Below are 25,916 nucleotides of genomic sequence, written 5' to 3' on the forward strand. Positions count from 1 at the left end.
TTAAGAATCATTTCAGTAAAGATGTAAACTTTTCAGCAAGCACCCATTTTGTAGTGGCACAGAGAACCACTGTACCACTTAATCTCACTACTTTTTAGAATGGTCCTGATTTGATGTGATGCCAGAACTAGTTTCAAACCATTGTATTTGGATTTGCTAATGCAATCGCATACCAAAGGAACCGTCAAACTTAACAAAAAACATATTTCTTCTTTCTAGAATTGTAAGCAGTAGCCCATTCAGATTGTTTCAAAGTTATTCTAGTCAGAAACAATGATATGGATAAGCAATTGGCCAACAAACCTGGAAATAACCCTTACGTTTTGGATGCACGCTCTGCAGAGTAGTTTTTATATTAAAATGGATTTAACGACAGCTGCAACTGATCACTGCTAGAGATTAATCAATTATTTTAGAAAGATCGTGTTGAAAATACATGCATTTATAAAGAAGAAAGAAATAAAATCACTTTAAAATGATACATACCTTTCCTTTTGAAACACATATAGGAGTTATTTCATCTAGTCTCTCCCGAATATATCCAAAATCTCCTTGCGTAAAAAATGAATTTATTTGTTCATCTTTAGATTTCGTCCTGAAATTTATAAAGAAGAAACATTTTAAACTTTAACAGTAACACAATATATTGTGATTTTGATAAGAAGATGCTTAATGCTGTTTCAAAATCCATTGGAAATTGATATGATCACATTTGAATGAGAAGTTTAAATTAACAGCAGGAGTTTTATAATTAGTAAAATATACCCTACAGAGACATCAAAAAAGTTTGCATCACTCTTGCTTTCATTGTAGAATATCGCACCAGCCAGGGTTCCCAATAGGGACGGGAAAATGGGTGGGCGAATCTCGCCACTTGCTAAAAGTTGAGTGAGATTTAAAAAAACTGAGTGAGAAAATTTATTTAAAGAATTTTTTATTCCATAAAAATTACAAAGTTCCACATTTACATAGTAAGGATTTAGCACCGCCTATTTTTGCGTTCATTAAATTTAGTGGCAGCTACATCATATGGAAAGTTCTCCAAGTCTACACCTGCATCAGATATGCGTATTAAATTGCTGAGCGTTTTTGGAGCAAGTCTATTTCGAAACTTATTTTTGATTCTATTTTGGGTACTAAAGGATCTTTCAACAGAGGCTGAACTTATGGGTATCACCAAATAAATTTCCATTAATGTTGATGTGTTCGGGTATGTATTTTTGTATTTTCGCGGAAACAGTTCTGCCACTTCACTTAGGTTTAAATCTTTGTAACTATGCTTCAGCATAACAGAAACATCTTCATATTCTTCAATCAGTTTTTCGCAATTTACGTAAGTAACAAAATGGTTTCCTAACGATAGCACTTTTGCTTTCATCTCTTCATTGTTAGCAGATTTTAATAAAAAAGGGTCAAAGGCGCTAAAGTTTTGAATAATATTCATAGATTCTTCTGGGAATCTTCTATCCATACTTTCTTTAATTGAATTTATTAATGATATTTTAGTGGCAGTGAGCTGATCCAGTGAAGAAGCTGAAATTATCTTTTTATTAATCGTTGAGTAATAACCTTCGCTAGCACCTTCCATTTCTTCCCTATCATTTTCTTCATTTACGATAATATTGTGAATGAATCGCTTTTCATTCACGCCTGGACTGTGTTTTAAATTTTCTAAGTGCATTCCTGCAGCATGAATTTTGGGCATGACAATAGATAAATCTGCTGAATCTGATTGAAATGCTTTCGAAAGATTAGTAAGTATTGGTAGTATATCGTTCAAAATGTGTGTTATGTACACAAACCTAATATGTCTTACGGATCTCAATAGTCCAGGTGCTGTTGGGTCATTTCTCTCCGTTTGCGAGTCCAAATAGACCATGAGCGAGTCGAAAGTTTTATATAGAACTTCTACAGCTTTATGTAGCGACAACCAGCGAATAGAGTGAAATGTTACATATTTCACTACCGTTTCACTTACTAATTTTTGAACAGCTGCTAACTTTGCTGATCGGACAGCTGAAGCATTGAAGTATGCGAATATTGCTCTGACTGTATCGCTATAAGAACGAATGCTCTGTAAATTTTTGACAGCGTCCTGCATAACAAGAGCCAGTCTGTGAGCTGTACAATGTATTGCAATTATACAGGGATTTACCTCTTTCAAACGAGCAATCAAGCCTGCATTTTTTCCCAACATAACTCGCGCACCATCGCAGCCCAACGCAACCATTTTTGAAATGTTGATTCCTTTTTTATCCAACATTTCTTGAATAGAAAACATTAATGTATCAGCTTTACCATCCTGGATAGAAATATTTTCCGAAAATTCGCATTTTACTTTTCCATTCGTTATATATCTAATGTTAATGCCGAGATGTTTTTCATTGGCCAAATCGCACGTTTCATCACAAATTAATGAGCAAACACCCACTTGTTTCACTTCTTCCAAAAGATTATCCTCAATCACCTCAGCAATGCATGAATGAAGTTCATTCACAGAATCACTGTGTTCATATCTTATTTTGGAATTTTTAACATCACATCCTTGGAGTTTTATGAACTGTTGAAGATTACCAAACAGCGAATTTGGCAATTCATTGACTGCTACGAACAGCGCGCTTTTTAAACAAGAAATTAAAAATGATTTATTTCTGTTGTCTAAATTTACCGTAGCTACTTGCATATCTTTTTTGCAGGATTCTGCCTCAATGGTTTGCAAATGTTCTTTACACATTTTATGGCGATCCAGAGAAGTTGTTTTATACGAAGTACAACCCTCTGAAACAAAAGTAATTTGAATAAAAATAAACGAATATTCGGATTTATATCTATTTATTACAAAAAGTTTCTGTTAGTGTATCGAAGAAATTCAAACTACGAGTAAACTACCAAATTTACAGCTATAAAATTTAGTACACAGGTTGTCTGAGAATTTATTTATTTATTTTTTTGTAATATTTATCATTTTAATGACATTTTAACTTTCGGCAGACAGCTTAATATCAAAAAGTAAATAATTTCATTTTCTTAATTTTATTTTTCAGATGCTACATAGTTGACTATTAAAATTTAAAATGAAATTTAAGTATACAACACAACTCTACGTATTATTGAATTTTATATTTCTTGGCGGTTTTTTTTATTTATTTAGTTTTTAAATTTGTTTATGGACGTTGTTATTTTAAGGATAATGCAGTTATAAAAAATATTTTTAGGAATTTTTGTTTTTGGATGATTGTTTAACATTAACACTATTTTCTACCTTGACACCAAGTGCGGATCCAGAGTAAGGGTGACGGAGGCATGCTCCCCCCCCCCCCCTTTCATAAAATCAACCAAATACAGCCAAAAATATTATTTTGGAAATTTGAATTTCTAAAAATTCCCCCCTTACACCCCATCTTCTTTCGAATGTTCCTTTTATGCCCCCTCTCCTCCCCACCGCCACTCTCTTCCAACAACAATATCACTAAAAGCAATCACTGGATCCGCCCTTACATGATACACTAATTAACAGAAATAATGTCACAAACAATACATGTACAGTAAAAGCTCGTGCAAGTTAACTGAATTCCTACTTCTATCATTTTTTAAAAATCTTATGGGAACAAATTTCTCCTCTTTAATTTCACGTCGTGTTGGAAACGAGCTAAGAATCAAGCTTAGCAATATTTCAAGCATTCGCAAAATATCCCTGCAAGATGATTCGGCGACTCTCTTTGAAACAGTTGTTTTAAGCTTTAAATACAAAATGTTTTTTTATTTTTCCAAATAATAATAAAATTCAATGATTGAATTAAAATTTGGTAATGTACAAATTTCGTACTCATAAAAAAATATTTTTTTTTAAATATATATTATAACTCGTTATTTGCATTTCCTTATCCAAGAATAAGAAAAAAAATTTAGGCCATTGGTATACTGTTAAATTTTTTTTTCGTTCATAGTTGCAACTTTTATTTTAAAAATAATTTTTTTGAGCGACTTATAAAATATTTACTGATAAAATATTAAATCATTACTTTGGATTTTGGTAAAATTTGGATTTCTTTTGGATTTAAATACAGGACAAATAATTGAGCTTTTACTGTAATTATTAGATGAAAAAATTAATAAATAAAATACTTTGAATTTACCTTTTGCAAATGGATTACGCTTCTTGTGGGCTCGGCAAAGTTTACAAAACATAAGGATAACTCCATTTTTTTCTTCCGTTTCCAGCCAATCATATATACTTTGCCATTTTGGTTGATATTTGTCAAGCTTTTTCTTTTTTTCCGGTGGCATATTTAATTGATCATTTTCTTTCTCACTATTTTCCATTTTCTTTTTATTTGAAACATTAGAACTCGCAAGTAGATACTTTTCCATTGCTAAGGATGAGTGAGAATATTTTCCAGGCGAAACATGCACAAAGCACGTTTGCTAAAATGATCTCCCTAGCCACTAGTGGGTGACCATTGACGTGTTGGACAATTGCTTAGTGATCGATGGGCGTACTGGCAAGACAGGTTAGAGGTCATAGGGTCAGAAATCTCTCCTTCGTTTCAAGTGTTTTGGTGGTAAAACTGGTTATGAAGAAAAGAGATACGTTGTAGCGAGAGGCTGAAAAATTTGTCAGAACTTTCCGAAATCGCCGATTTAAAGGATTTTTTTTCTTTTTTCTTTTTGTGGTTATGTGGCCTGATAATTCGCGAGAATCTCGCACTTTGATTAAATATTTATAGGCGCGAGAATGTCTCGCATCAAAATATTTTTTATGCGAGATTTCGTTTGAAAGTGCGAGATTCTCGCGGTCTCGCGCTCTATTGGGAACCCTGGCACCAGCATTTTAAAAGAATTGAAAAATTATGTAATAAAATTCACAGGAGCAAATTGTCATTTGAACAATGTAGTAATGTGTAGGGGGTTTATTAGACTACCAGTTAATCAGACTAGTTTCACATTCAGATCAAATCTTAAAAAACTGAAACAAATATTAATAAAAATGCTAAATATTCCTTTTTTATTTGTACTAAACTTCTGTTTGATGGGAGTCATAAGTCCAGTGGCGTAGCTAGACCCGACTTTCGGGGGGGGGGGGGGGTTACTTCTTTTATATATATATATATATATATATATATATATATATATATATGTGGGACGCCGAGCTACTGGTAATAACTATGAAAATGCTGGTATTCACTTATAAAAGCACTCATTGATGACATAATTTTAGCTACTAAACATTTAATGATAACTAAACTACACATAACTAATATTTACAAAAATGATTACAATGCAGAAGTGCAGCCGTCTTGCTGCTCGTCTTTACACGACGTCTTACGTCTTTCGTCTCCCCAAAGTAAATCACTAATCAAAAAGTTTTACCGCCCTTGGCGCTGTTCGTTTTGTCGCCGGACTCTACGTCGTCATCTCTTGGCGAGTTTTACATACAAGAAAGCTAAAATGTATGAAGGGCTGTGCAAGTGTACCAGGGTGTACCAGAGTCGGCACCACAAGTTCGGCCGTCCTGCACTCGACTGGACCTCCAGGCGAACCTGAAAATGTAGTAAGCAAAAAAAAAAAACAAAAACAAAACAACAATTAAACTAAAATTAAATTGGTTGCAAAAGTTTTTCGTCTTCAAAAGTTCAGTCTTTGATTTGCTCGTCTTAAAATTTTTCGTCTTCACAAAAATGTTCGTCTGCAAATGAAAACTGTCCGTCTTTAAAAATTGTTCGTCTTTAAAAATATTTCGTCTTTAAAATTTTTTCTTCGTCCTCGTCTTTAAAAAAATTCGTCTTCGTCTGTAAAAAAATATCGTCTTCGTCTTAAAAAAATATCGTCTTCGTCTTTAAAAAATATCGTCTTCGTCTTTAAAAAATATCGTCTTCGTCTTTAAAAAATATCGTCTTCGTCTTTAAAAAATGTCGTCTTCGTCTTTAAAAAATTTCACCTTCGTCTTTAAAAAAAAAAATCTTCGTCGACGTGCGTTTCGTCTTTTATCGTTTGCTTCATCTTTATTTCGTCATTTGTGTTTTCTCTCATCTTTTTCGTCTTCTTTTGGTATTCGTTTTTCGTCTTTAAATTGAAAGTATGGACAGTTGGTTACAAAAAGTCGGTGTTCTTTTCTTCTATTTTTTAAACTTCTTTGCTTCTTTTAATCTTTTTTTTTTTAATTAACATTCCGAAAAGTTGTTCCATGGTTTAAGGAATTCTGCGCATGTTGATGTGCAGTTTGGTCCTTCGTGAGTTCCTTCTTTGATGACATCAAACGTATTTCCTCCTTTCACCTTCGTTATTCTGTACGGGCCTAGGTACTTCGGTTTAAGTTTTAGGTGAGGTCCAAATTGCATTCTTTTGATGGCGACCAAATCGTTAACTTCGTAAGGCTTCGGTTTTTTCCTTCGTAAATTGTATGTCTTCTTGTTTTCTTCCTGAATTTTAAAAATTTGTTCCTTTGCATGTTTTCTCATATCTTCTCTTTGGGCTTCAAAACTGGCTTGAAATTCAACTTCAATCATTTCTTTCAGCTTTTCATGTCCTGCAACCTTCATCTTCGTTCCAAAAAGTAATTCAAATGGAGTTTTATCAATGCTTCTTTGATATGTTGAGTTATGTCGGCTTGTTGCAGTTTATTCGTGTGCTTGTACCACTGAGTAGGGTTTTCCAAGGACAATTTAGAAAGAATTGCAATAATTGTTTGATTAATTCGTTCGACTTGGCCATTTGCTCTTGGTAATCCTGTCGTTATAAAATGATGATTAATGCCCTCTTTTGCGCAGTAATCAGCAAATTCGCTAGAAGTAAATGCTGGTCCTTTATCCGAGATTATTTGAGAAGGGTTTCCAAATACAGTCTTTTGAAGCTCTAATTTGGCTATGGTCTCAGAAGACGTCGTTGTTTTTGTTGGGTAGATCCATACAAACTTAGTAAAGGCGTCAACTACAACAAAAATGTGTTTGTAATTTTTGTTAGTACTCTCTAAGGGTCCAATGTGGTCAACATGATACGTTTTCAGTGGGACGTCTTCTTTATGCAATGGATGCAAAAGACCTTCTTTTTTCCCTTTTTATGGTTCAGAAGTATACAATGGACACAATTTCCTATTATTTTTTCTATTTTCTGTCTTAGTTTCGGGATAAAATAATATTCTTCTATTTCCTTTTCAGTATACTTGATACCTGAGTGACTTTTCTCGTGCGCATTTCTTATTATCTCTGTTTGCATATTCTCTGGCACAACCACTAATTCTTTACCTTCAACAAATTTATATAATATTCCATTTCTATCACAATAATCTTCATAATCTGAAATTTTAAGTAATTCCTTAATAGTTTTAATTTCAGTATCTTTATCTTGAGCTGATTTCAGCTGTGGCAACAAATTATTGACTGAAATGCAAAACACGTCGATAGGGGAGCGGCTGAGAGCGTCAACATGTGGCATCTTGCTTCCGGGATGATGTTCAATGTCATAATTAAATTCCTGTAGTAACAAAGCCCAATGAGCTACACGGGTACATAAGTCTCGTTTTGACAACGTTTTCTCAAACGCGGCGCAATCGGTTACAATTTTGAAATGGATACCCAAAAGGTAAACACGGAACTTCTTTATCCCTTCGATGACGGCTAGGGCCTCAAGTTCATAACTAGAATATTTCTTTTCGGCATCAGTCGTTTTTCTACTCATGAAATAGGTTGGATGAAAAGTCTTTTCATTTGGGGGTTTTTGCATCAAAATTGCAGAATACCCTTCTAGGCTAGCGTCCGTATGAAGTTCAGTCTCAAATTTAGGGTTGTAGATTCCCAAAACAGGTGTGTCAGCTAACAACATTTTTAATTGGTTGAACGCATGCTTTTCTTCGACTCCAAAATTAAATTTTCGATCCTTTTTCAAGAGATCACTTAACGGCCTAGCTATTATGGAATATTTCGGGATAAACTTCCTAAAATATCCTGTTAAACCTAAAAAGCTTTGAACCTTTTTCAAATTAGTCGGCTCTGGAAAATTAAGAACTGCTTTAGTTTTTAAAGTAGATGGGAAAATATTTCCACCCTCGATTACATGTCCTAAAAAATCAATACGTTTTTTCAAAAAATGGGACTTCTTAAAATTTACTTCAAGTCCGTATTCGCTTGCAGTTTTTAAGACCAGTTCAAGGCGTTCAATACCTTCTTTGGGAGAGGAAGACAAAATGATTATATCATCCATATAAGGCAAAACAATACCCTTATTAATTAATTCTCGAAAAATAGTGTTGATATATCTTGTAAAGACCGCCGGAGAGTTACATAATCCAAAAGGGACTTGCCGAAATTGGTATTGTCCTTCATGAGTTACAAATGACGTATATCTTCTGCTCTCTTCACTTACATTTACATGAAAAAAAGCGTTTTTGAGGTCAATAGTACTAAAAATATTGGAGCCCTGCAGTCGATCCAAAATATCTTCAATTAGTGGAAGGGGAAATCTATCTTTTACTATAACCTTATTTAGTTTTCTATAATCAATGCATACGCGCGGTGTCCCATCTTTCTTTTTTACAATAACCACTGGACTGCAATACTCGGAGGAACTGGGTTCCACTACACCTTCTTTTAACCATTCGGCAACCTGAGCTTCGACGATCATTTTTTCTGAGAATGCCAACCTACGGGGATGATGAGATATAGGTACGTCATTTTTTACCAAAATTTTTAACTCAACATTAGTGGTTTTAATTTTTTGAGGCACATAGTTGGAAATCAATGTCTTTACTTTAGATCTTAAATCATGAGGAATATCAGGGGAAATATTCATTTCAACTTCTTCAACACATACATTAATTGGCAAGACAGATAAAACATCATAATGTTCTGCATCTTTGGGTTTAGCTTGAATCGTAACACCATTATCATCAATTATTGTTATTCCTTGCATCAAAACATTTAGTCCGATAATTACATCGCAAGCCATTATTTCGTTATTCACCACAACTACATCTGCTTTACATTTAAAATTGTCAATTTGAATATCACTCTCAAAAACTCCAACTGGTTTAACTTGACATTTACCGAATCCTGACAAAACAGTATTTAAAGGAAGTAATTGAAATCGCTTACCAAGAGAATTCAATTTTTTGAAAATCGATTCCCGGATTAATGTGGCTTGTGACCCTGAATCGACAATAGCATTTTTTACCACTGAGTTACCAATTTTTACTTCTTTATTTAAATTTCTCTTCTTTGGAACATTTAAATGAGCAACGTCTGGTTTCTTATTAGGGCAATTAGAAGCTTTGTGCCCAAAATTTTCGCAGTGAAAACATTTAAGCCCCTTATCCTTGTGTATACAATTTTTCGAAATGTGGTTTTTCAAACCGCAATTGTAACAAATTTTTTCTTTATAATTTTCGTTGTTAGTGTTATATCGCGTCTTCTCATTATTTTGTTCATAGTGCATCTTATTTTTATTGTTTAAATCTCTTTTGAAATTGGAAGTATACCCACTCTTTTTTAAGCGATCATCATTTGACATTTTTTGCTTGGTTCTGTCGAAAGGTTTCTCATTTCTAGCCAAATCATTTTTCATTACTTCGTATACTTTGAGTTTTTCTTTAAAATCATTTATATCGCGCGCTCCATAAAGAATTGTTTTATTTTCCGGTTTATCTTGAATTCCCTTTATTACATAACTGATAAGAGATATGTCATCAATACGTCCAGAAAGAGCCAATTGTTTCATCTTTAAAAAATATTCTTGCGTAGTCTCAGAATGTCGCATTTTACGCTCGTTCATTAAACTATGAAGCGAAGCCGAATTAACTTGTGTGGAATATTCGCTGATTAGCGCTTTCTTTAATTTTTCATAAGAATTAATATTTTGTTCGGTGTTGATAAATAATGCGGCATTTCCTCCAAAACAGCGTTTAGCAAAAATAAATTTTTGAACTTCAGTAAGGTTAAATAACTTAGAAACACTTTCAAAAGTTTCTACCCAAGAAGAAATGTTCTCATGCGGTTCTGCATTAAATTTCGGCAGGGAGTGTTCAATATCAGAATAATGTAAAAGATAGCTCGTAGCCAAAACATTGCCTGAATCAGAATAATTAATTACAGGCGGCGGTGCTACTTTGTTTTCAATTCCCGGTGCTACTTTGTTTTCAATTCCCGCTGATAAATCCTCACTAATAACTTCCTCGTTCTGACCGGACTGCTGATGATCCGAGAATGAGTCATCTTCTGACTGGGAAGGTTCCGCGATCGATCGTTGCCAGGGCAGTAATATCTGTCAGAAAGGAGAGAATGTTTTTTGCCAACTCAGATTTATTTCCTTCCAAGGGAATGTTCAAAAAATTTGCAATAGTTATTATTTCGTTAAGAGAAAAAATTTTCTCAATGTCTTTTAATTTATTTTTGAATTCATCTGATTCTGGGTTGTATTCAAATCCCGTAAAATTTCTTAAGCGCTTTCTATTGGAACTATCCGCTTTCTATTGGAACTATCCCCGTTATCAGAAAATATAAAACGGTGGAGAAGCACTATTTTTTCTCGCTTAAAGTTTCTGAGCACAAAGTCAATGTTTTTAATCTCTTTCAACTGCATATTTGAAGAAAATAAATTCACTCACCCCTTTTCCGGATGCTTGAAATCAGATAATCCAACAGAGAATTTAAGATAGTTCACCAGGAACAGTCACATTTGACTCAGTTCTCTTTTTTTTTTTTTTGCAATTTTTCGGAGACAGTTAGTATCAATCAGTTTTCCGGTTAATCACACTTGCAAACATTATAGTCGAAAATAATTTTCGTGTAGGCGTTCCCTCATATCCATATCCCACTTCTGAATTTTTTGTGGGACGCCGAGCTATTGGTAATAACTATGAAAATGCTGGTATTCACTTATAAAAGCACTCATTGATGACATAATTTTAGCTACTAAACATTTAATGATAACTAAACTACACATAACTAATATTTACAAAAATGATTACAATGCAGAAGTGCAGCCGTCTTGCTGCTCGTCTTTACACGACGTCTTACGTCTTTCGTCTCCCCAAAGTAAATCACTAATCAAAAAGTTTTACCGCCCTTGGCGCTGTTCGTTTTGTCGCCGGACTCTACGTCGTCATCTCTTGGCGAGTTTTACATACAAGAAAGCTAAAATGTATGAAGGGCTGTGCAAGTGTACCAGGGTGTACCAGAGTCGGCACCACATATATATATATATATATATATATATATATATATATATATATATATATATATATATATTATATATAGTATATATATGTGTGTGTGTAATCGCTTGGAATTTTTTCCTTTCTCTTCTCTCTTCTTTTTCTCTTTTTTTTTGAGACTAACTTTTCGAGGGGGGGGTTTGTCCCCAAAACCCCCCCCCTTAGCTACGCCCCTGCATAAGTCACCAATTCAAAAGGTTAAAAACTACACAGAATTTACATCCATCAATAGCAGAATTCTTGATAAAGCGCTAGACATCCAGAATCGTGCACTTTTAAAATAAATCTCACTCAAAAAATATTTCAATGCGGGACTTTCTTGTTATTTTGTCCTGTCTTTTAAATTGAATAATAACACGTCTTTTAAATTGAAAATCATCATCAAATGTCTAGTAGTCTTAACAATGGTGATTGCTACATTGACACAACTTTACAATATGTTAATAGCAGTGATGTTCCCATCAATTTTTCTGAGGGTATACTCCCAGTAATCCATTATGCACAATTTGTGTATGTAATCATATACATAGTATGTCATCCATTGAAATTTTTTGAAGCTTGAGGGTATACGCTATATGTCTAAAAAATGTTTGAGAGTATATGGCATATAAGGAGTATACCCTATGGGAACACCACTGGTTAACTGTTTATCAAAAACTAGCGACTCGCCCTTGCTTTATACAGGTAGCAGAGAGTATATATTTTTGCCTACTATAGTACAATCACATCAGTTTGAGGCGTCAAATATTTCAACCAATTTACACAAAACCTTGACAAGTCAAGCTCCATCCTTCCCCCCGTAAAACTAAAATAGTTATAAGTATAAAGAACAAAACAGCATTAATTTATAAACAAAAGAACAATATTTAAGCATCTACAAACTTGAAGAATTTCCGAAATATGAAATTACTTATTTGAAAAGATTTATCTGTAATTCTTCTTTCTTTCTATTTGACCATAGTGTTTAAACCCTTGGCTATAAGGCTATTATAAAAAACAGTCAGTCACTAATTTTCATTAAAGAGAATTTACTCCAAATGTTGAAATAATTTTGTGACCATAAAATGATGCTAAACATTTTCATTGGAAATGTTTCCAAAAATAAGTAGTAAAATTTGGCGACTCATTGAAATTTGGCAAACAGACAAACTAATGGAAGTTTTTACACTGCTTAAGAATTTGCCTAACTCAGCTGGAAGATTACTTTAAATATTAAAAAAGTTTTAAAAGCTCTTTTAACTGCAATTTTAAAGTTACACTGAAAGCCTAAAAACATTATAATGCAGTCTTTAAGTTGAAAAACAGCGGCAGTTTAAAAAATTGCCAAAGGCCTTAGCTATTGAAATTTTTCTGTAAAATGTGTGAGGCTCTCAGTCAATTGGATAATAAGTACATGTCCATGTCCAATCAGCGCACATGAGTAAAAAAGACACCAAATTGCATTTAAGTTCCGTTAAAATGGAAAATAATTAGCCAAATTTAATTATTTCCCAATCTCCTTCAGCGACTAAGTTACTGTTACTATTCAAATAATACATATTTAATATTTGCCCATTGCACAAAATAAGACCAAAGCGTGATTCAAAGATTTTACTTGAGAAAAGCCTTGAAAGTCAGATGAAAGCAACGCGATTCTAGGTATGGACAGGGAGTTGAGATGATACCCTAAATACTTAATTGGGTTGATGGAAGCTTTCGAACATGGAACTAAAAAGCTTATAACTTATTTTTTGTTCAACTTAGAAATTTCGAGCAGATGCCACCTTCAGTAGAAAAAAAAACACTTTTGATGCACATCCATACTATTAAAATCTGTTCGCATCTGTCTGAAAGTGTGAAGCTCCATCTTCTTGAGAACTGCGAGTCGAGAGATGAACGAGGTACCAATCAATTTGAAATTTTCCAGAGAAAACAATAAGACCAATCTTATAACTGTACGACTTTATTTAACGGAGATATTAATTAAAATGCTAACTAACATTACGTTATTCAGGAATATTTTTTTCTTTTCTGTTGCCATTTTGCATATGGGTGAGCAAATAAAATTCTAACAATTGTTTTAAAAGGGATTTTTTTGGCTGCTGTCCAAATCTTAAAACAACGTTTCCATTAGAATTTTATTTTAAATTAGTTTAATTTCTCTTTTTTCTGATTAATCCTGAAACTATTCTTTAAAGCATTTTCTTAGTTTAGAAATTTAGTGTAAATTAGCTTTGTTTCCCTTTTATTCTAAGCAATGATTTTCATTTCTTTCTTTTGCCATTTTGCATTTCTGCTAATAAATAACATTTTAATAATTGTTTCAGTGGGACTGACGTCATTAACCGGGTTAATCAGGTGCTCTATTTGGACATAACCATTATTTATTGTCTGCCTTTTTTTATTTTTTTACAGCCATCATTCTTAACTCTTTTCAGCATATAAAAGTTATTTTTTTAGTTATATTTATTTATTGTAATGTAAGTTTATCACTACCAGCCTCATATTTTGGTAAATTTAAGATGTGCGACTAACTATGTTTATATTGTTGGACTTTTCCCTTCACATGGGTGAGTTTTCGAATTATAATAACTCTCTTTTTCCTCCCTGTTTAATTAAAAGAACACATTAAATTAAGATAGTTTGGATTTCTGTAAAGGAAACAGAGTTGAACAAAAAAAATGTATTTAATGACTGTAACTAAAACTTAATTGGAATATGATGACTTGGTATTAAATTAATGCTTAATGGTATATATTAAGTCTTGATGCTTTAGTTTCACGTAAGCAATCTTAACGCATTTGAAATTGATGTCAGAGTACTACAAAAACATCAACTGTAAATATCTTTCATTTTTTATGTAGCCCGTGCGATGCCGGGCATGCAGGTTTAATGTTATTATGTGTAAGTATTTCTTCACCGCCACTTTAGGCAATCTATGTGAAAATTCTGTCTTAAATTGGAATAGAGAAAGGACTACCAATGGAACAGTTTTCAAACCAGTCAATAAGCCTTCCTCACGAATCAATCTATCTATCGGTGAAAACCACATAAAAATCTGTGCAGAAGTTTTTGAGTTTATTGCAGACTGACAGACAGATTCCACGGAGGACTTTGTTTTATAATATATAAGGATGGTTGTTATTTTTGCATAGTAATAAACCATTTGACAGAACATCTGAAACTTTGTTTGGTTATTTATTTTGGGTTTAAAGGCTCAAAAACTTCAATGGACTGAAGGTTTCTCTCCAAATCCCTATTTTTCAACCTTATAGATACTCACATTGCTGTTCAGTGCAATACAGATTAGATTCTTTTCATTCAGGCAAATATGGAAGCATGTCTCATGTAAGGGAATAAATTTAAAGCAATTTAAAATTAAACACTTCAGGATAATCTCTGCATCATTTAAAAAATACAACTGTTAACAAAATAAGGAACTAGAAATTTCCATTTTACATACATAGAATTAGAAATATGGTTTTTACTAGATATATTACATTTTCAAATATGTTTTTCTTACCATCCTTTACTGCTTTCATTACATATTGGATTGGAATATCGTTGATGAGGTAAACAGGACTTTTCATAGCCCCAGCATTTATATTCAGCTAAGAAATTCTAGGGGGAAAAAATTTAAAATTTTTAAAAAATCTTTGAAGAAATGTAGAATGAAACCAATGTATTTCTAAAACAAAAACAAAAAAAAAACTTACTCATAATCAACTAAAACCATATCAAAAATTTCAACAGACCAGGCCCATCATTTCAAATTTTTCTGGGGGGAGGGGGCAGTTCAAAGGTTATATAATGTAGATTATATCGAACAAGAGTAAAAACTACTCCCAACGTACATGTGGAATGTATAAGCTTGCTTATTTGGTTTCTGCTGAAGAAAAAAAATGTGACAAAAAAAGTCAAATTCCAACATTTCCTTGTTGTTAGTATTGAATCCCATATGGGTTTCTGCAAATATCTCAAAAACCGATTTCTGCGGATACTATAATTCACCTGCCCACAGCAGAAATGTATTACCACTACATGTAATAAAGCGCAGATTAAAAATGGGCATGATGTCCTGTGGTGGGGTGAAATTTCGGTTTCATTCGAAATAAACTCAAACATCTCGATTGGGGTAATTGTCTTTGAAACTAAGCCAATTGTTTGATTATTCTGATCTCCCATGCAGTGAAATATGTACCACTTTCCATTGTAAATATAATACTTCACCTCCAGTACATATGTACTGAGCTTCATTTTGATAGTCATTGTATACAGTTATTTCTTTCATGAAAAGTATCTGTTCATTAGCAACTGTCGAACAGTTTATTAAAACTTCTTGGGAATGCATTCAGGTTTTTGATGTTTTACGTATTTTACAATCGGATTTTTGGCATTCTAATTTCTAATGGTTGCTATGTTTGCTCCTTTTTTTCTAAATCTTCGTTTTAATCAAATTTTAAATGTTTGTTTATGATTCAATATATTTATTTGCTGGATATTTTTATGCGTTAATTTCAAAATTTAAAGCTGATTTCGCAAATTATTTTAAAGCAATTTTTTACAATTTTTATAAGTTAGTTTACTTTTCAGTTAATTAATTAACAGATAATTTTCAATTTATGGACATTTTTAGTCTTGTAATGTTTACTTAAATCATAAAAAAAAAAAAAATGATATCGTATCCTAAAATAGGTGTAGTTTTTATCTAATTTTGACTTAACATGGGACAGTAAATAAAGTAAAAAATAATTGCCAAAGACTAAAAATATGTCATGATGAATCTACAATGTAAAAGTATCGAAAAAAAATCTTATTCTTGAGTTTTATCACCTGATGCAGTTTATATAAAATGCAGGGACGGATACAAGGGAGGGGCGATGGGGGCGATCGCCCCTCCCTTGAGGGGTCCTCCACCGATAATTTTTCGAAAATGAAGTCAAAAAACGCAAATTTAGACGAGTGTCATTGATGTTAGTAGGAGAAGAGCGGTTTAAGTTTGGGACCATATCCCAGAACTGTTTCGAAATTAAGATACAGTTCCAAACCTTTGTGTCCAAAATCTTTGTGATCAGTATTTTTAATGTATACATGGTAAATAGTAAGTAATAAAAATCAATCGCCCCTTCCTTGAGAAATTTCTCGATCCGCCCTTGATCAAATGTGATATCTTGCATAGAAGAAACCAATGGGTTGCTATCGACAAAAGGTGAGATCCAGATTTATTTAATCAAACTTTCATTTGAATGATGTTAGCTTGATTGTTCAATTGCAATATGCTTACGTTCCTTGAACAACCTCCACTAGTAGCACCCGGTTGGTTGATCATGTGACAGCAATGATGTCAGCTAATGATAAAGTATTGATTTTGACGTCACTATTTTAACCGATGAGTTACTGGTCGCTCATAGAACAAAACCAATGAAAATAAAATTATAGGTATTACGCAAAAAATATCCATAATCCTATTAAAAAGACGTGATTAGTAAAAAATAAACTTGAAAAATTCAATTATACCTGGTAAGGACAAAGTTCAGAATTCCTGCAAGCTTCTGCAACATCAGGATGGCTTGAAAAATAATAAATCATGTGCTCAGGAGGTAGATTTAAATCAAAACTGTCAGCCTCTGTCGTTACCGCGAAACTTTCAAAAATCAAGCCCATAAGAACCGCAAAATAACACAGTGAAATCCTGAAAGATGAAACAAGTAATTATTCACAGAAAATATACACAATAAACACAAACAAACTTCCTGATTAACTCACATGTTCATTTATTCTACAAACAAAATGGGAGTAAAAACGAATTCATTTCACAGCATTAAAAAAAAAAGTTTCATTTTAAATCTGAAGTCGTCAACAAGAGGTAGCGGTAGTTAACGATCCCAGAAAACATTTAGAAAAATGTTTGCTTCTATTCCTTTTCTACACCTTCGTAACATTCCTCCGGTTGTTGACATTGACAACAGGATGTGGTTGGTCGTTAAAGATGCAGTTAAACAATGCTCTAAAGTTTACTGAAAATGTTTACAATGATCATGGGTATGTTCGCATAGAGTAGCCAAAACAACCGACCGTTGCAACCGGTTGCTCTTTGCGAATATTCTTCATGTGAAAAACTCCAACTATAGGGGACGCTGCAGCCATTGTCTAATGGCGGATGAAAAAGGTAAAACAAACGCACGCCATCTATACTAATATTATAAAGAAAGAGGACGAATTTTTGCGTGTTTATATGTTCGAGGTAATCTCCGGCAACTATTTGAAAAATTCTTTTACTGTATGAAAAAGGTGCCTTCTTACTGAGTAACATAGGTTATAATTTGAAAAAAAAAATGCGATAAATAGTTCTTTTTTTTATTCCAATTTATGCCCAAATTTCACATAAATTGCCTATTATTGGCTATTAAAGGGGTGAAAAATTATTTTCACATGTTAATATTTTATATCGTTGATAAGGGAAGAACTTTCCGCGTTCTAAGCAATTTGTTTCAATGCTCTAACTTTATTACGACGGGAGCAATTTGCGTTTTTATCTCGAACTTTTTAAGGCTTAGCTAAAATTTTGGCAATACTTTCATCATTAAATCTATCAATAGAAAGTGAAGGAATTGTCCCACAGTTTTCTTTTTGACACCGTTGGAAAAAGCGACATTTTTTACTCCAGAAATATCTCGACCTATGGTCGAAAAAATAATCTTCTATCTCCAAAGGGAGAAAGTTACAAGCCGTTAAAAATAAAGTTCGAATAAATCAGTAATTTTAATCTCCATTAAAATTACTGATGTTTTGTTTCGCATTTTGCCATAGTTACGTCTTTTTAGCTTCGCTTCATTTTAATTTCTTAAAGGTCCAATGGGGAAATGTTTTCACCAATTCTGCATATTTTACGATCTGCGTTATGATAATTCTCCCAGACAATGTAGAAATTGCGGGAAGAGTTTGAAAGCTAGGAGTCTGAGCAATTTTCCCATTTGTCGCCAAATTTGCGGACGCTAAAGACCAAGGGCTAATGTACGTCGGCCATGGCCTTGCTGATAGTGACAGATAGCCCATAACTGACGATAGCGCCAAACCCCCAGTTATCGAAATATCTTTGAAAATACTAATGAAAAGAAACCAGTGCATCGTAAAAGCAGGGGGAATGGAAGTTGTATTTGTACGCGCTTTTACATTTAATTCTAAAGAAGAACATTACTATGATTTAGCTTTCAAAACTTAATGATATCCAAACAAAATATCAATGTGAAAAGTAACCAAGTTCGATCAAAATGAGGTTCTGTATAGACGGTATCACCGACAAGATTCTGATCTCATCGGATGACAAGTTCCATAGCAGTTCCTCGTGGAAATTGAACTGCTCCGTGTTCTTCAATTCATTTTAAAAACAATTTTTTACTTTGATCCCGGATTTAAAATTGGCAAGTTAATGTTTAATTGGAGTGGGCACATGTTTTGCAAATTGTTTTTTGACGACCAAAACTTGCCGCAAGTTTAAAATCCGGAATTAAAGAAAATAAAAAAATTGTTTTCTGAATGAGTTGAAAAACATGGGACAATCCAACTTCTGAGGAACAGCTATGGAACTTGGTACCCGTTTAGATCTGAACTATTTTATCGGGGACACCGTCTACCCAGGGCCTCATTTTCATCGCACTAGGCTCCTTTGCACATTTATGTTTTGTTGGGATTTTGTTTTACAGCGATCCACAGCGTACGGTTATGTCCAATGCCCTGCTATTTTAATTACAATAGAGAAAATAATGCCTTTTAGTTCAGTGTTCTTTGAAAGAATAACTTTTGCTATTCCACTAATATTAATTCTTCTCTAACCACTTTTTAATTTAACCAACGGGGGCTCAGCTAGCAGCTCGCTTCGCCACCTTTAGGCAACTGCGATGGCTCAATGCCGCCTATTGCGAGTGATAATTGATAATTACAATGCTTTCCCCATTAGATGTCCTGTAGAAATCCCGGATATCCCAGATCATTCTGATCCCTTAAGGTTTCGAGGGATGAAATAGGGCGTAATAGCTTCCTCCCGAATGTCCTGCATCCAACGGTACCCGTATCGACCTCGTAAACATTGATAGTCCGGAGGTGATAAAGTTACAGACACACACAGATAGACGCACACAGGTTTTAATAGTAGAAATTTTATTGGCTGCTTTAGAATTACCTTTTGTACAAAGACTAGCAGTACCCGCACGGCGAAGCCCGTGCTAAGAATTTAAAGGAAATCCGTTGAATAAAAAAAAAAAAAATCCACGATCCTTTCCATCCCTTCTGATGTGAAATGATCATTTTACTTCAACTAAAATACCTACAGACATTTTCAAAAACCTATTAGAGTATCTTTGGAATTTAAAGCTATTCGCCAAAACACATAAAAAGATCAACATTAGCTTTAAAACTCAAAATAATCCTTCAACTGTATAGTTCATCGCTTAACGCGCCAAGCAACCACGCTACTGTAACCCTACCTTTTAGCGAGTGAAGTGGTTTTTCTTCCGCAATTTAAAGTGTTTCGCCATATAAACACTGCTGTTATAAAAACGTTACAAAGAACAATCACAATTGAATAATATGACAAATGAAGTTATTTACTTAGATAAGTAACTATCTTCAACTATAAGAACAAAAACAAAGGTTGTAGAAATAAGGAAGACAAAACCCAATAGAAAAATCGTACAAAATCAAACTATGTACTTGAATACCAAAAAACAAACCGCATTCAAAAATCAGTTAGCTGACCACAACAATCCCACAAAAGCGTCTCGACACTGTTGGCCAACGCTCTCTCGAGTTAACTTACCCCACCATCTATTAAAAGTTCATAGAACTAAACTCATTCCGCCATCTGTTAGGAATTCATAGAACTAAACAATTAATTAAACTTTTAATTTGCAATTACAAATATTTTGGGAACGCGGTCGAACGGGATAAACAGTATGCTATGCCCGTCTCCTGGTTCTAAGCTACCTTTCAACCAATTTTCAGCCAAATCGGTTCAGCCGTTCTTGAGTTATAAATAGTGTAACTAACACGACTTTCTTTTATATATGTAGATTTTAAGATTAAAGTGCAGTTTTTGAGTATTGTAAACAAGAAATCATATACTTAATTCATTTCGTATTTTATAGTGCGAACCAAGCTTATAGAAATAGCTTTTAAAGTGGAAAATCATTTTTTATACTTTATTAAAGAGTTATGCTTTTGCTGCTAACAAATATTGCAAGCGTTTAGAAAGAGTTGATACATATTTTAAATAATAAAAAATTCTTACGCTCCACATCTTTTCAAAATAGTTCAAACATATTAACTACACATTTTCGTAAACAATTTAATTTTAAAGGGTAAAAAAAAAAGTTTTTCAATTTAGCATTTTAAAAGCGTATGTCATAATTTTCAGTAAATCTATTTGCTTTTAAATTTATTTGTTTCTATCTCTGTTAATGAAAATTTCTATTAGGGGGAGGGGGGGGAGACCTGCGTGTGTGTGGAATGATAAAGTTGCTAGACTGCTAGAGCTGCCTTGTAACCGGCGGTTGCTGCATAAGAAATCCCGATAAACATCATGCATCGCCCCCGAGGGTTTCCTGTGTCTGTCACGCAGTGACTTATCAGATACACATCATGCATTCACATAGAATGAAGGGATGCGGTGGTGTACCTCCTCACATGCTACAGAGCAGCCCCTCCCCCCACCCCGAGTGAGATATCTAAAATAGAGACTGAGGCTCAATAACGCCTCATCTCTCTTACACTAAAAACGATTCAGAAACGTTCTTGGAAATTAATGGACAGCTGATGTGCCCAATTTCAGCCTGTAACATATCTTGAAAAAAACCAGCACCGTTTTCCGCTAAAAACAGTAACGTTTCTGAAATTAGCCTTGAATATACTATGTCTGAAGAATATGAAGATCTCACCGGTTAAAGCCAATCTAAAGTTTTCAAAGGAAATTCGGTAGATTTAATACAATTGATTGGAACCTTACTAAGAAAGCTCCAGAAGCATCAATGCAACTATGGCCAGGGCGCTAAGGCAGAATTGCGAGTTAGAACCAAGCAACTCCATTGCTTGCAGGGTTGCAGCTATCCAGAGACTTATTCGCGCTCAGTAGGTGCTTAGTCAACCTGGGCGTCCTATAATGGAACTAAAGACGATGCACTAAATAAACACTCAATTAATCTTTAAACTGGTGGCTAAAATATTTTCGCACCAATGAGGATAGCAACTTGATGCATGGAAACTTTTTTGCAAAAATACTTGATTTTACGGGGAAATAGGTGAAATCCCGTAATGTTCCATGGAAATAATTAGTAACGTTTCAGATTTTTTTTTTTTTTTTTTTTCAGTGTAAAATTGCAGTGCCAAGCCCGCGTCTCTATCGCAGACACCCAGTCCGTCATTTTGACGTTTTTTAGGGAGGAGGGGGACAAGCTCAATGCGTATTTTATCGAAAAGCAACAAAAATCACACTCACATATAATGTAAAAATATTGATTTCTCGATCTTCGGTCATACTGCGTCACAAAATGCCAATGTTAGTGTTTCCGGTAACGATTATAAAAATTTTCTGCTGTGGCAGCAAAAATAATAGTGTTTTGTTAATCGTAACAGCCGGCTTAAAAATGCACTGTTTAACTATTTTATTATCGAAAAGCATAAAAATGTACTATACTTCACGAAAGTCAGCATTCTATACCAATCATTTTAGTCCAAACAGCAGCCATATCTTTAACTAAAATGAGAAATCACATAAAAAAGCACTTGCCGAATTCAACTTTAAGTATAAAAAATGTAATGTCTCAACATTTTGAGTCATGAATATACTTTTCTAACTTTTAATGTTTCGTTTCACGTATAAACCTAATTACATGAAATAATATTTTGCTTACTTGTTCGAAAAAATATTTAATAATATATTATGTTTCTTCATTTATTACAAGAGCAACTGTAAAGTCAAAGTAATGCTCTCTATTAAATTTTATGTTATACACTTTTCAATTAACATGCACATAAAATTCGATATACTTATTTATATGGGTACTACTCCTAGGAAAAGGACAGTTCTTTTTAGCTCTCTGTAGTGGTAATTAAAAATGAAACATATTTGTACATACGTTTATTGAATTGCCATATTCGGAATCCAATAATCTTCTGGTAATATCGTCTACTTTACTGACAGAATCATCTACGTTTTGTTGCACAAACACAGAGAAATGAAGAGCTGTTGTTGAATATAAGTAGCTAGAGAATCTGGAAAAATCTTTAAACTTTGAAAAATATCGTACAAATAAGGAAAGATAAAGGATCACATTATTTTACACTTTAGGGGCTGACCATAAATGATGTCACGCTTTCTTTAACCCCATTCAACCCCCTTCCCCTTTATCCCAAAGTGGCACACTTTACCTCAGTCCCGACTTTTGAGGGTCACGGGGTTGCTGATTTTGAAAAATTATTGTTTTTACATGTAAGTGGACTTGATTTTTGTTGCTTTCTAATAAAATTTGCATTGATTATACACTCTTTGCCCTCCCCTCCCGGAAAAAATCCAACCGTCGAGCCTGCTTCTCCTTACCCCCTACTCCCCCCCCCCTCGTCTCATGTCCCGCTGTATTACACTCTCCTCTTGTTATAAAAAATGAGAGATGTGACAATGTCATGCTTCTTGTGACCTCCTCCCCCCTCCATTGTCACAACTTCATGCTCATCCCAACCATGACATCATTTGTGAACTACCCATTAGATCCTTAGAAGAAAAAAAGATCATCGTCTTTTCCCTATTTGACATAATCAGGGGTGCATGCGAATGGCTCAAACTGTGACACTGAAAGTTTTCGTGGAGTTGTTTCAGAGGGTTTTTGATCTCATTATGAGGAACTCGTTCCGGGAGTTGGGGATCGATAGCAGTTCAGGGGATGCACCATCATCGTTTAGTGGGATGAGCACCTCTACCATTATCAAACAATTTAAAACAAAAACTTGCATCCATATAATCATGAACGAATTTGCTGTGATGTCTTCTCGTGGCACGCCCCCTCTTTGCCCCCTCCCCTCGCCATATTAGTTATAGTCCCCCTTGTTATCAACAGACATTTGCCTATGCAAATTTTCAATCCTGGATAGATAAAAATCAATTAATTTTTGAAGCAAAATATCTGGAAATGAAAGCCAAATTCTCAACACTGTTAAAAAAATTTCCTGAAAATAACGGATAAAGTACCGGCAGCAAAGTTGCCGTAAATATTACGTTTCCGTTAAATTATTTTCCGTGACTTAACAGAAGTTCCATTTCTCATTTCTCCGTTTAGTTCTGTTCTTCCATTTATAAATTTTCCGTGATTTAACGAAAATTCCATTTCTCTTCTTTCCGTTGATCTATTTTTCCGTTTTTAAATTTTCCGTTCATCTATTTTTAAGTTTTTATATTTTCTATGTCTTTACAGAACTTTCGGTTCTTGATTTTTCGTTGCGCTATTTTTTCGTTTCTCATTTTCACATATTTTACTGAAATTTCATTCTCGTTTTTCTATCCTATGTTTAAAATGATATATAATAGAAAAATAGTTAACTATTCAAAAACTATTATTTTTTTAACTTGTATTTATTACTCATATATTTTAAGTGAAATTTTTGCTTGATAACTTACCTTTCAAGGCATCTATCTCGAAATTTGCACCTTCAGATTAATAAAAATAATCGAAAAGTACTAGCAAGGAAATTAGTGGATTTAAATATAACACCAATTTTTGATGCTGATACTGTTCGATATTTCCTTCCACATCTCCTCGTACATATTCTGGCGTGGCATGGAAAAGCATACTTGAAAAATAGAATATTTTTATTTGCAGAATGAGTCAAATAAAATACCATCAAAAACCGGTTAACTTTATCATGGAATAATATACCTGATGGAGAGTACCGCATACCAATTTACTGTGTTTAAAAACAGAATCATTGACATACACGTGAAGAATTTTTTGCTCAGATGATGTATATCTCCCCCCCCCCCTCGGTGATTTCCGCATTTTTCACTATCAATCAGTTCGTTTTACCCGAAATGTTTTTACAAGAAACTTGCAATAATCTCAAATAAGTTGTTGGATGAGATCCTAAGGAAATAAATTAAATAATTTATATTTTTTATTATAAATGAAATCCCGAAAGGAGTAATGAATGTTTCCAGATTTCTAAATAGTCAAGAAAACTTATTCTTGTCAAAATTGTAATTGTATTTTCAAAGATTAACAATCTACTATGCCTTTTCGCAAAAAATATAACAGCAAGAAATACTTTTATTTAGAGATTCAAAATGTTTACCTTCAATCTGTCAAAAAAAAAAAAAAAAAAAAAAAAAAAACTGAGTGATTTTTTCTGTCTTGCTCGCACACCACGATAATCTCCGGTTGATACGAAATGTTGACCATTTAACTTTTTAATGACTTTCAAGAATACAACGCGTTAGAGCAAAAACAGTAACTTTATAATAGTTCTATAATTTCTAAATCAGCTACCATCGGAATTCTATCAAATGCACTTAACAAGAAAAATACATTTGTATATTAACATGTACAAAGATATTCAACAATACTTACATGTGACCAGCGGTGCTAAATTTAAGTGTCTCCTTTGCATCTGGACACAAGTAATCCAATAGCCTTTATTTTAAATGGATAACACGAGATCCTAAAACTATTCTCACCGCTAGAACACACAATATGACTAACGAATAGAATTGTCGTCGACGACGACGAACGTCGTCTAACGAATAGAATTTCGAAGTATTGAGCAAAATAATACACCGCAATAATATTCTAATACTGACTCAGTAAAACCCACATCAAATCACCAAGGCGATCAAAACACATCTGCCCGTCTGAAAATGGCGCAAACATTTTTCCAAACTTACAAAGCCCAAAGGCGTAAAAACAGTTTCGACATAGTACTAGTATATTACTTTCCAGACATGAAATAGCAAGCTATCTGTTTTGTCTACGGCATCTGAGTTGTTATTCTAAATAAGCTTTTAATTAACAACATGTAACAGTGCGATTTAATAAGTACTATCAAAAAGCGATGTTTATCATAACTTGAAGGCTAATCAGAATACTAACAAAGTATAGCACAGCGGCAACCCTAGAAATGGAAAAATTCTGTTTTCATCACTTCCTTTCGTGATATTTCTGTTGTTGGAAGGAAAAAATAAGTTTTGAAGCATTACGGAAATATTCTGTTAAAATCAGTCAGAAAACTACCTGAACTTTCAGGTTTTTTTTAACAGTGAAGTTTTTGTCTCATAGAAAGTTTTTTAGAAATCGGAAGAAAGGCAAATCAGATGGTGCAATTTGCGACAAGAATACAGTAGAACTCCACGTATCCGAGCTTCAACAGTCCGAATTGCTGATTGTAAGAATTACTTTCAGAGAAAAAAAAAATAAGATGAAAACGTATTGAGATATGCAAAATAATGATTCTGTCTACGCACGCAATTGTCCATCCCACCGAGAAGCTTATAGGCACTGAGCTAACATTAATAGGATGATGAGTTACCGTTTAATTGAACAGTTCTATTATTACCTGATAATGTGCAGCACTTGTAAGTACGCTTAAAATGTAGAAGTATTGCCATTCATCTCTACATAGTAAAAAATGAAGTCTCCAAAAAGCGTCTGTGTGTTTGAACTCGCAAAACTCAAGAACTACCCGGCCAATTTTGCTGAAA

At 33.7% G+C, this 25,916-nt stretch overlaps 1 protein-coding gene across 1 annotated transcript in view; it reads right to left on the bottom strand.

The window, feature by feature from the left end:
* Positions 1–17,014, bottom strand: part of LOC129227033 (EGF domain-specific O-linked N-acetylglucosamine transferase-like) — a 53,167-nt gene extending 36,153 nt beyond the window's left edge. Inside the window, exons 1-4 of the mRNA XM_054861668.1 lie at positions 16,949–17,014; positions 16,700–16,874; positions 14,706–14,803; positions 487–595 (exon numbers count right to left, since the gene is read on the bottom strand). Coding sequence (XP_054717643.1) covers positions 487–595; positions 14,706–14,803; positions 16,700–16,874; positions 16,949–16,956 — 390 coding nt within the window. The 5' untranslated portion in view covers positions 16,957–17,014. The remainder of the gene's footprint in view (positions 1–486; positions 596–14,705; positions 14,804–16,699; positions 16,875–16,948) is intronic.
* Between the last annotated feature and the right edge of the window lie 8,902 nt (positions 17,015–25,916).

This window comes from Uloborus diversus, chromosome 7 (assembly GCF_026930045.1).
Source record: "Uloborus diversus isolate 005 chromosome 7, Udiv.v.3.1, whole genome shotgun sequence".
In the NCBI taxonomy this organism is placed as follows: domain Eukaryota; kingdom Metazoa; phylum Arthropoda; class Arachnida; order Araneae; family Uloboridae; genus Uloborus; species Uloborus diversus.